At 46.7% G+C, this 12153-nt stretch overlaps 1 protein-coding gene across 3 annotated transcripts in view; it reads right to left on the bottom strand.

Annotated features, from left to right (window-relative positions):
• Golt1b (golgi transport 1B) overlaps nucleotides 1–12153 on the bottom strand; it is a 26625-nt gene extending 14472 nt beyond the window's left edge. The window contains exons 1-4 of one of the 3 annotated variants that reach the window (XR_003956250.1): nucleotides 11995–12153; nucleotides 6943–7034; nucleotides 5258–5436; nucleotides 3095–3176 (exon numbers count right to left, since the gene is read on the bottom strand). Coding sequence is in view for 2 of the 3 variants with exons in the window: in XM_006506981.4 (XP_006507044.1) it covers nucleotides 3095–3176; nucleotides 5258–5436; nucleotides 6943–7034; nucleotides 11995–12019 (378 nt within the window). In the remaining variant the exon portion in view is untranslated. The remainder of the gene's footprint in view (nucleotides 1–3094; nucleotides 3177–5257; nucleotides 5437–6942; nucleotides 7035–11994) is intronic. The other 2 variants (XM_006506981.4, NM_025872.4) reach the window with 2 other exon arrangements.

The following is a 12153-nucleotide window of genomic DNA, read 5'->3' as shown; positions in this document are numbered from 1 at the left end:
AGCAGACACAAGCACGCTTCATTCATTTACTCGGTGACTGGGTCTGACTGACAGCAGACACAAGCATGCTTCATTCATTTACTCGGTGACTGGGTCTGACTGACAGCAGACACAAGCATGCTTCATTCATTTACTCGGTGACTGGGTCTGACTGACAGCAGACACAAGCATGCTTCATTCATTTACTCGGTGACTGGGTCTGACTGACAGCAGACACAAGCATGCTTCATTCATTTACTCAGTGACTGGGTCTGACAGCAGACACAAGCACGCTTCATTCATTTACTCGGTGACTGGGTCTGACTGACAGCAGACACAAGCACGCTTCATTCATTTACTCGGTGACTGGGTCTGACTGACAGCAGACACAAGCACGCTTCATTCATTTACTCGGTGACTGGGTCTGACTGACAGCAGACACAAGCACGCTTCATTCATTTACTCGGTGACTGGGTCTGACTGACAGCAGACACAAGCACGCTTCATTCATTTACTCGGTGACTGGGTCTGACTGACAGCAGACACAAGCATGCTTCATTCATTTACTCGGTGACTGGGTCTGACTGACAGCAGACACAAGCATGCTTCATTCATTTACTCGGTGACTGGGTCTGACAGCAGACACAAGCACGCTTCATTCATTTACTCGGTGACTGGGTCTGACTGACAGCAGACACAAGCACGCTTCATTCATTTACTCGGTGACTGGGTCTGACTGACAGCAGACACAAGCATGCTTCATTCATTTACTCGGTGACTGGGTCTGACTGACAGCAGACACAAGCATGCTTCATTCATTTACTCGGTGACTGGGTCTGACTGACAGCAGACACAAGCATGCTTCATTCATTTACTCGGTGACTGGGTCTGACAGCAGACACAAGCACGCTTCATTCATTTACTCGGTGACTGGGTCTGACTGACAGCAGACACAAGCACGCTTCATTCATTTACTCGGTGACTGGGTCTGACTGACAGCAGACACAAGCATGCTTCATTCATTTACTCGGTGACTGGGTCTGACTGACAGCAGACACAAGCATGCTTCATTCATTTACTCGGTGACTGGGTCTGACTGACAGCAGACACAAGCATGCTTCATTCATTTACTCGGTGACTGGGTCTGACTGACAGCAGACACAAGCATGCTTCATTCATTTACTCAGTGACTGGGTCTGACAGCAGACACAAGCACGCTTCATTCATTTACTCGGTGACTGGGTCTGACTGACAGCAGACACAAGCACGCTTCATTCATTTACTCGGTGACTGGGTCTGACTGACAGCAGACACAAGCACGCTTCATTCATTTACTCGGTGACTGGGTCTGACTGACAGCAGACACAAGCTCGCTTCATTCATTTACTCGGTGACTGGGTCTGACTGACAGCAGACACAAGCATGCTTCATTCATTTACTCGGTGACTGGGTCTGACTGACAGCAGACACAAGCATGCTTCATTCATTTACTCGGTGACTGGGTCTGACAGCAGACACAAGCACGCTTCATTCATTTACTCGGTGACTGGGTCTGACTGACAGCAGACACAAGCACGCTTCATTCATTTACTCGGTGACTGGGTCTGACTGACAGCAGACACAAGCATGCTTCATTCATTTACTCGGTGACTGGGTCTGACTGACAGCAGACACAAGCATGCTTCATTCATTTACTCGGTGACTGGGTCTGACTGACAGCAGACACAAGCATGCTTCATTCATTTACTCGGTGACTGGGACTGACAGCAGACACAAGCATGCTTCATTCATTTACTCGGTGACTGGGTCTGACAGCAGACACAAGCTTGCTTCATTCATTTACTCGGTGACTGGGTCTGACTGACAGCAGACACAAGCATGCTTCATTCATTTACTCGGTGACTGGGTCTGACAGCAGACACAAGCACGCTTCATTCATTTACTCGGTGACTGGGTCTGACAGCAGACACAAGCTTGCTTCATTCATTTACTCGGTGACTGGGTCTGACAGCAGACACAAGCATGCTTCATTCATTTACTCGGTGACTGGGTCTGACTGACAGCAGACACAAGCATGCTTCATTCATTTACTCGGTGACTGGGTCTGACAGCAGACACAAGCATGCTTCATTCATTTACTCGGTGACTGGGTCTGACAGCAGACACAAGCATGCTTCATTCATTTACTCGGTGACTGGGTCTGACAGCAGACACAAGCTTGCTTCATTCATTTACTCGGTGACTGGGTCTGACAGCAGACACAAGCATGCTTCATTCATTTACTCGGTGACTGGGTCTGACTGACAGCAGACACAAGCATGCTTCATTCATTTACTCGGTGACTGGGTCTGACTGACAGCAGACACAAGCATGCTTCATTCATTTACTCGGTGACTGGGTCTGACTGACAGCAGACACAAGCACGCTTCATTCATTTACTCGGTGACTGGGTCTGACTGACAGCAGACACAAGCACGCTTCATTCATTTACTCGGTGACTGGGTCTGACAGCAGACACAAGCACGCTTCATTCATTTACTCGGTGACTGGGTCTGACAGCAGACACAAGCATGCTTCATTCATTTACTCGGGGAAAATGTCTGGTTTTATCTTGAGTGGCAGGTGTTATACTGGGTCCTGGGGAAGAATAACAGCCATTTACCTCGGCCCCAGATGACCATGGCCACCGGTCTGGAGCTCCCTTCTTGATAATGAAAACAGGTAAATGTTATGATAGAGGTGTGTACAAGGAGGCCAGATAAATCCTGAGAAGCCTCTGAGACCCCACAAGAGATGGCAGCTACCATGAGAGGTTAGTATTAAGCATCCAGAGTAGACTCTGAGTACAGGAAGGCTTTTACCTATCAATTCATAAAGGCAGCTTAGCAGTATCAATCAGAGTAACATCAAAATAGAAAACGATACTAAAAATGGCATGTTCAAACAAAATGTCAGGTTTCATAGGCCTAAGAATGATTAGTTTCTGGTTGTCATGGTAACCAGGATCCATACTTATGCAATCACATCAATGATTCAAACTCCCAGTGAAAAGGCATCATAATCCATACATCTGGGTGGTTCTTAAAAACACTTTGCTAACCATGTGACTACTTACTGATCTGATTCCAGGTAGATTTAGGAGGGATCCGAGGACAGGTACTCTTCTGATAAAGCCAACGACCACTGGGAAAAAGCCCCTGGGAGGAGGGAGACAAGGTAGTTAGAGCTCAGTGCTCTCCACAGGAGGAACCACGAGCCAAGTCAGAGGAACTTGAATCACTAGGTACAAGTGCAGTGAACAACTTGGTTGGTGGTAAAATGGTGCCCAGAATAGAATGGGACCTAGATGTGTCGTGATCAGACCACAGGCTTTCTGTCCTACTGCTGGCAACAGGAGCGGAGGGGAGGGAGAACCAGAAGAAATGGGCTGTGTAAAACCCTGAACACAGCAGTGACAGCACACCTACTAGTGGGGAGGCTCACACCGTGTCAGTTTCTGGGCTGGATACATGCCCACTCAAGTGACACAGCCTCGAATCAGCTTAACTGTAGATCAGTGAACCCAGGAAAGATACAGAATTTGAGAATGCTCAAGAAATAAACTGCATCTGGGTCTTAAAACGCAGTTCACAGGGATGAAAGCACCACAGTGAAGAAAAGTCATGTAGCTGAGCCCACAGGAAGTGAGTGATGTCCCCACAGAGGAGCAGCCCTTATGGTTCACGGAGGTGCATGCTCCAGACATGCAGGTTGCTTCCTTAGCAGCACCAAGTGCAAGTGGATAATTAAAGGTATCTTGGCGTCACACGCTGCTGCTGAGGGTTCTATGCATTTGAAGAAAGAACCACAAAGACCCTGACTCTAGATCAAGCCAAGACGCCCTCAGCACACAGGAAACCTAGGATTTACCAGCAGCTTCTTCAAACCACGAAGCCAATGTATTAATGCAACTTACGCACAAATGACAGCACCTCATTCTACCCCAGCATCAAGAGTCAACTCTGGTCTTTTGACCTTCACTGCCATCTCTGCTGTCTTTGCTGTTTTCCCACTTCAAACGGCAAACAGCCGTTCAGTCTCCTAACTTTATACTGTGTACCAAATCTGAGCCTTTTAAATGTTTTTTCTATCTCCAATTGTTCTTACCTAAACGCACCCTAATTTTTTCTATTAACGTGTATATGTGAGCATGTGTGAGCACGAAGCACATGCTCTGACATGTGGAGATCAGGGAACAGCTTATGGGAACCAGCTCTCTAATTCCACCGCGTAGGCCCTGGGGATCCAGCTCAGGTCTGTCCTCGGGCTCACATTTTGCCAGAGTGATCTCACTGAATCCTGATGTGCATGTCAGCCTGGTGAGGATTTGCCCAGAAATGCCTTCCCGGCTTAAGAATCTTTTGTGTCCCTCCCTGCCTCTCTGCTGCAGACACCGCTCTTTGGCACCTGAGAAGTCTGCAGCCTCTTCTGGCTTGTGGCCCACACTCCCATGGGGAACTGCTGTCCTTTTTACAGAACAAACAACAGCTTTCACAACTCTGTCTAAGCCCCGTCAGTCAACCAGCCTCTCTGTGCTGACTTACAGGAAGAGCTCTGCTCCGTTCTTTAAGACTCAGCTTATCTGAACAATCCTTCTTGTGCTTGGATAAGCTCCTCTCTTACCACGTTCTTAAGAATATTCTGTGTCCTTCTATGGTGTCATGACATTATCAGAGCATTTCTGGAGGCTTTACAGTTTGTTTTTCATACTAGAGATGGTCGCTCCCTAAGACAGGTCTAGTCCTTAACTAATTTTTATGTCTTAGGTGACTGATGAGCACTGTCTGTCTTCTCACATGCACAGTGTTCTGGCTAACTGACGGCATTTCCAGAGTGCTCAGTACCGGGTTCCTCACCACGCGCGTGCGCTGAGCACACTGCCATCAGGTAGCAGCAGGTAGCAGCCACTATGAAGCAACATTATGTAACACAGTGACAGATCCACGTACCCACCCATCCTGTTAGGAATACCAAATGCTGGACACACCTCACAAATGGCAATAAAATGAATTTTGTAGCACTGAGGATATTTTATAAATACTTTATTATCTCACTCAGGCAGTCATTTACATTTAGGAAACATTTTTTTAGTTGACTGACCTAAACTTACAATAAAAACTCAATATAAGTAGCGGTCATTCAGGAAAAGTCTCCCACACTAGCCCAACTACCTTGGTTTCTGCAATAGTTCTCTCAGACTCTGGCTCACGAACGAAAAGAAAGAAAAGAAGGGCCTCACCTGAACAAGAGAAAGAATCCATAAATTTCGAAGATCATGCCTATCAGAGGCCAACCAATGAGGACCACGAACACACCGCCCAGGAAAAACCCAGTGGCCTTCACCTTGTGCCTCTGGAAGAAGAATCTGAACGTTCTCTCGAGACCAATTACAAAAGCCAAGCCGGCCACAAACAGAACCTAGGGGAGAAAGACAACGCAACACAGAGAGGGTTAGACAGCCCCCTAGTGAGGAGTTTGCTTGGCCTCTGATGTGACAGATACCAGAGTCCTCATGAGTCCCTGCACTCATGCCCAGCAGCAGGAACAGGGACTGGGGTGAGCATGTTGGCAGGCCCGGCTGCCCTCACAGGCCTCATTCTTTGCCTATCTCCACTCCATGAAGGAGGAAGATGTGATGGGATAGAAGATCCATATCTACAGCAGGTTCCAACTTGACTGAACAGGGAATAAAATGGCCTATTCAAGCAGACACTAGCAAGGCCTGGATGGCCTGCCTGCATTAAACTGTGACGCTCAAATGTACTCCCTGATGCTGCAGTTGTCTCTGTGGAGGTTTCTATGAATGGAATGGAAGATTTGGGGGGTGGCCATGCAGACAGCATTAGAGCAGTGTGAAGCTCGGGAGGCAGCCCAGCAGCAGAAGTGATACACGTGTGGGTAAGAGATTGTCCCTGAGTTTGTCTCTCCTTCACTGTGTGGGAAATACTTCCCCCATTAGCTTTTCTCAAGAGACATTCCTCCTTACCAATACACAGCAAGCTCACTGGCTAAGTGTCACATTCTCGCTCAGCAGTGCTGTCCACAGCACTGGCATAGAACATCAACTTTGTTACCCTTTCTCTCTTTAATTAAAATCAGCCACAGACTTCAAAAACACCTAACATCTTGCACAACTTCTCCACCTTCTCCCATGGGGGATCGCTTACTTCTGGAGCTCCTGCATGACCTCCAACATAGAGACAGGGCAGTACATAAGCAAGGAAAGAAGGCATGTTGCTTCTAAGGAGGTCAGCTAACACCACAGCCGAGTACTCAAGACAAAAAATGAATTGCTTTATCTACTTACTTACCTGCCTGGGGGCACATGCATGCAGGCTAGACGCTATCTTAGAGGAGGTGGTTTTCTACTTTTATCAAGTAGGTTCCAGGGTTTGGTTGATGGCAAGCCCCTTTACTCACTGTGCCATCTCATGGCAAAAAGGATGTACTTTTTAAAAGCTTTTAGGTTTTTGAAAATCTGTTTACACAATTTAATCACGTATATAGTCAGACATTCTCATTAAAAATATTTTCATAAGTTTACTAAGGCAAAGGACTAGCAAGACATATTTCTTTTACTTTTTGAGACAGCACCGTTTTCTGTAGCCCAGGCTAGCTTTAAATTTGTGGTGATTCGATCTCAGTTTTGTATATGTTGAACAAACAGGCCTAAGCTACCATGCCTGGCTAGGTCAGCTGCCTCGGTCTCCTATTCAGGGGTAGCACTCACTCCATCCATTGTAAATCTCCCACAAACACTTATTAGGGTTGTAAGCGTAGTAGCTTTAAGCTTATCTGCTAGTCACGAAAGGCTGAGGGCTTCGTTGCTGCTGCCAACAGTAACCCTGACAGTCATTTCCTAGGATTAGAAAGTAGATAAAACTGCCTGATGAAAATTTAAAGGGCACATATTCAAAGACTTACATTTCCAATAGCCAGCAGTGCTTTGTCAAAAAAGAGAATCATTCCAAAGAACAGGAAAAACACTCCAAATCCTGTTAAGCCCATGCCAATTTCTGCAACATAAACCACACGGTTAAGGAAGAATCAGGCCAGGCTCAACGTCCCCATAAACCCAGCACAGAGTGCCCCGGGTCCCCATAAACCCAGCACAGAGTGCCCCAGGTCCCCAGCGCAGCAGGCTGGGCTCCTTCAGCATCAAGGCACACCACTGCTCCCACATTACATCCAATGTAAATCAGGAACAGAATCCCCAGTTCTTAGGCAGGAGTCAGGAAAAGACATTTTTACCTCAAAACCCCTGCTCTGGCCTTAGACAAACATGCACAGGCTTTAACTGTTTATTGCCTACAAACCTTACACTACCAATGTCATGTTTAAAACTAGAGCCTGAAATCTTAACCTAGCCTACATTTTTACTTCTTTACCTAGAAACTAACACTTGCCAGCCCACTCTGAGAGACCAAGGGCTGCTGTAGGTACTGAATACCGTGGTGGGCACAGTTTAATGAAGCCTATTCTGTGCAAGAATGCTGCATTGGCCTTGGATTCCCTAGGTCTTCCCTTTTGTACAAGGCAGACATACTCAACGCCAAGTCTGCCAGCCACCTCTTGGTCACACTGCTTTAGCTGTTAGAGGATAGTTTGCAATTTTTTTTTCTTTAAAGAATTGTTATTTTCTGACCTATTATTATTTTCCTGTCAGCTCTAGAGAGCTAAAATCCAGGCCAGTTACAACACCCCCTAGCAACCTGGGGGTGGGGGTGGGGCAGCAAAATCAAAGGCTCAGCTGCTGAGCCGACTATCACCTTTACCTCTGTCTATACCTCCAGGGCCTTACAGGGTTTCTCTGTGTAGCCCTAGCTGTCCTGGAACTCAAACTGTAGACCAGACTGGTCTCGAACTCAGAAATCTGCCTGCTTCAGCTTCCCAAGTGCTGGGATTAAAGGCGTGCACCACCACGCCCGGCTCTACATTTTTTGACACTACTTTCCATTTTGATTCTAAAATTAGTCTGAAAGAATTTACAAGCCTGTCTACCACCATTCTAATTTAAATGTATTTGGGATGCAAATACCAAAGGAATACTTTCTTGTCTCAGGAAAATTTCCTAAAACAATTATTTAGGTGTCAGACTCTAATTTCCTAGAGAAAAATATAGAGGAAGGAGAAGTGAAACTCTCTTAAGTAACGAGTACTTAGGAGTAAATCATAACAGCCCAGTCATTTGACTGTGACTACCTTCTAGTTCACAAATGATCAGAATGACACAACATCCAAGATGCTCATTCATGAAGATGGATATCAAGCTGATACTGTGCTTGCTGTGCAAACATGAGGACCTGAATTCAGACCCCCCCCCCCAGCATCTTCATAAAAAGCCAGACTTGGTGGGTCATGCCTGTATTCCCTGGGTTGGTGAGGCAGAGATGGGCATTTTGAAGCTTACTGGCCAGGCAGTTTAGCCACATCAGTGAGCTCCAGGTTCAGTGGAGACCCTGTCCTATGTGTGTGTGTGTGTGTGTGTGTGTGTGTGTGTGTATGTATGTATGAATGTTGGAGAATGAGCAAGACACCCAATGTCAATCTGGCCACAAAGTGCACGTGCGCACGCGCACACGAGTGCACGCACACACGCACACAGAGTAAAAGCCTTCCTCGTGTTTGAAAATAAAGGAAGAAAACAATATGGCAATAGTTCCTATGCATTGAGAACCTGTCAGGAATCAGGCACTATGAAGTACTTCCCAGAGAATATGCACTATACAATCCTCCCAGTACCACTGGACTGTAGTCAGAATCACATCACTTTAGGGTGAGAGGATAACTTGCAGAGAGGAGATTTAAGCTGCTCCAAATCAAAGTTAAGTATCTAGTCTATTTTAACCATTACATACTTATTAAACTCAAGGGTACTGGAAGGCACAGAATATAAATGATTTAAATTTCATCTTAGTCTAGAACAACTCAGTGGGTATCACACCTTTAAGAGTTAGCTGATTGGTCTGGAGAGATGGCTCAGTGGGTAAAAGCACTGACTGCTCTTCCGAAGGTCCTGAGTTCAATTCCTAGCAACCACATGGTGGCTCACAACCATCCGTAATGAAATCTGATGCCCTCTTCTGGGGTGTCTGAAGACAGCTACAGTGTACTTACATATAATAAAAGAGTTAGCTGCAGTGGAAAAGATATCCCATAAGGCTCTTCACAGCACAGTGCCAACAGTGCCTCACAATTCCTTTAACAAAGTTCTGAGGTACCCAGTAGCAACCAAGGCTCAAGTTTCCGATGAGCAACCCATTCCTGGTTGCTGATTCCAAGCATTAGTGTGGGAATCAGTCACACCACAGGCAGCAGGGAGACTACAGACCCAGTCTTCTCACTCTACAATCCTACTAGAGCCATGATTCACGAAGTACATACAGGTCAGAAGGGGACAGACAGCTGCCTGTAGACTCTTTTACCACACTGGCACCAGTCCAATGCTGCCAGGAATCCTCCATGAAATGGGTCAAACCCTTATCACACCCCTTTCTCACCTCCACCTTTTCCGTTGTCCCTATCCTTATCCAGCTGCAAGTTTTCTGAAATCAAAAGGCCTACATGCTGCAGTGATCTTCCTGCCTGTATCATACTTGGGAAAACATAATCTATCTTTATATTTTTCTGCCCATAAAAAAAAAAAAGCTTGATAAAAGCAATCTGAGATATTAGCTAACATAAAGAAAAGACATACTGAAGAAATTTTATAAAGACCAGTTTAGCCCATTGTCAATCACAGCTGACATTTAGTGATGGGGACACCTTCACAGAGCAAGAGCAGCCCCGCCTTCCTCATCACACCCTTTAGGAAACAGAAGAGTCCAACTAAGTAAAACAAATACCACAGCAGCATTTTGCTTAATGTGACAATCCAGATGTAAGCTGGAAGCTGCCCCCATTTCATCTCCTTGAGTAAGTCTTGGCATTTCTTTGGGCTTTGCTGGTATGGGGGAGGGCATACTACAGAATCTTCAGCACATCATGAACTGGCATCTACCCGACTGCTCAGAGCTTGATCAACCTCCTCACAACATCTGAAAGCCATGACTCATGCTGGCACCTTTCTGGGCTGCTAGTGGTTCAACCTCGAAGTCAACACAGACACAGATCTAATCTGAATTTGACCAGCTCTGGTTCCCTAACCACTGGCTATAACTCACCATCTCACCTCAGAAATCAACAAGTGAACATCACAGAATTTCACCATCCCAAGAAATGTGGTAAAACAAGGGGAGAACAGCTTCTTCTGCCCAGAATTCAATCCCTCACTGTGTTACTTTTGTTGGAGAGTGACATTCTCTGCCCTGTGCACAGGGTAATTTATACACCACAGACTTGTACCATCCCAAGATGTGAATGTTGACATCAAGTCTCCTCAGAAGCTAGCTAGTACTACAGTAACAAGAGCAAAGGCTTGTGAACCAGAAATCCCAGGACCATGGCTGTTTCTGCCTTTGTGTGTAACTCAATGTCTTACACGTCCCAATTCATAAATGGTCCATGCCTTCCCATGCTTGTGTAAGAATTAAACGTGTAAGTAAGAAAAGCTGCTCTTCTGGATCCAAGTTGGTTTCCAGCACCCACACCAGGCAGCTAAAAACCGTCTGTAACTATAGCTCCAGGAGGATCCTGTGACTCTGGTCCCCACATGCATGTTAAAAAAACTCATTTAAACAAGCAATTAAGATCACTCTTGTCTATATAACTACATGTTGCACTAAACTGAAACAGGTTCACAAGACTTAGTGACAGTAGGGAAAAAAGGGACACTTTTATTTCTGACTAGAACCAAAGGAGCCTGACTGGACCAATAGACAACACCCCTGGGCTAGAGAAGGTAGCTGTGCAGTCCACAGTAAGACAGAGGGGACTGCCAGGGTGTGGAGGGACTCATAAAGCACCTGTGACACTCCAGTGTGCCACAACTTGAATCTAAATCTTCAAACTCCACTTGAGAATAACTTCAAGGAAGGTTTTTGTTTCACTTCAGTGGGATGTTAGAATCTTGAAAAGCTAAGGTGAATATAGTTTGAAGAAACAAAGTTCATGGTAATGAGCAAAAGTGAGGCAAAAAGAGGTCATACCCATAAAGATATCTTTAAAAAGTAACCAGCTTGGGTAGAATTTATAAATAGAAAAATAATTAAGATTGATAAGAAAACATAGAAAAATGAAGTCACAGAGAAAACGATGGAGATAGGGATAACGCTCTGCTAGTCTGCAGAAACATTTGGCTGAGATGCTCTAATCTCTGGGGCTACAAAAAAAAAAAAAAAGGCAAGACTGAAGACTGCAAAGCTGGTCAGAATGATGAGATAGGCAGAAACAGGATGCTAAAATAGAACACGCCACGAAGTACAGAATACAACACTAATAAAGAAATCCTTTCCCAGTACAGACAGGCAGAGTCCTTCATGCTTGTAATCTCATAACTTTAGAGACCGGGGCAGGATTACAAGTGGGAAGGCTAGCACTGACACAATGAGCGCAAGGCCAGCCTCGTTAACCTACAGTGTGATCCTGGCTCCTAACCCAGAAATCTAAACCATCGAAGTCAATGCTCAGAGCACAAAGTGACTTTTTAACATTAGTAAACTTGGTTGAAACTTAAACGAGCGGAAAACCGAAGTCCTTGTTAAGGGAATTTTGGGTAGGTAGGTAACAGTGGAGTCTGATCACGGCTCTCTACGCCCCCAGCCCACCCCAGCCTTGCAGGCGCTCCGCGCGGGCGGACAGTCCCATTCCCGCCACCCCGGAAACTTGGTCCGACGGCTGTTCCGTGGGACAGAGCACGGGTGCCACCGGGGCGAAGGCGGCGGCGGCACTTGGGCCGAGGCAGGTCGGCGGTCCTCCCGTCACGGCCCCCTCCCTCCCGCGGGCCGCCGCCCCACGCGCGCTCGCTCCATTCATTGCGGGGCGGAGCAGAGGCTGAGGCGGGAGCACCGGCCAACGCTGGGGCCCGGCAGCGCTTACTCTGCGTATCCGTGAGGGAGATCATGGTGGCGGCGGCGAGGACCGCGGTGCTTCGGGGCCCACGCTGCGAAGCCTGGTCCGGAGAAGAGCCTCGGCGACGCCGCCCGGGCCCGAGCCGCCACGTCTTCCGGAAACACGCAGCCGCCGCCGCCGGGCCGC

This window comes from Mus musculus, chromosome 6 (assembly GCF_000001635.26).
Source record: "Mus musculus strain C57BL/6J chromosome 6, GRCm38.p6 C57BL/6J".
NCBI lineage: Eukaryota > Metazoa > Chordata > Mammalia > Rodentia > Muridae > Mus > Mus musculus.
Note: the sequence above shows the minus strand (reverse complement) of the source record. Positions and strands in the feature narration are given on the sequence as shown.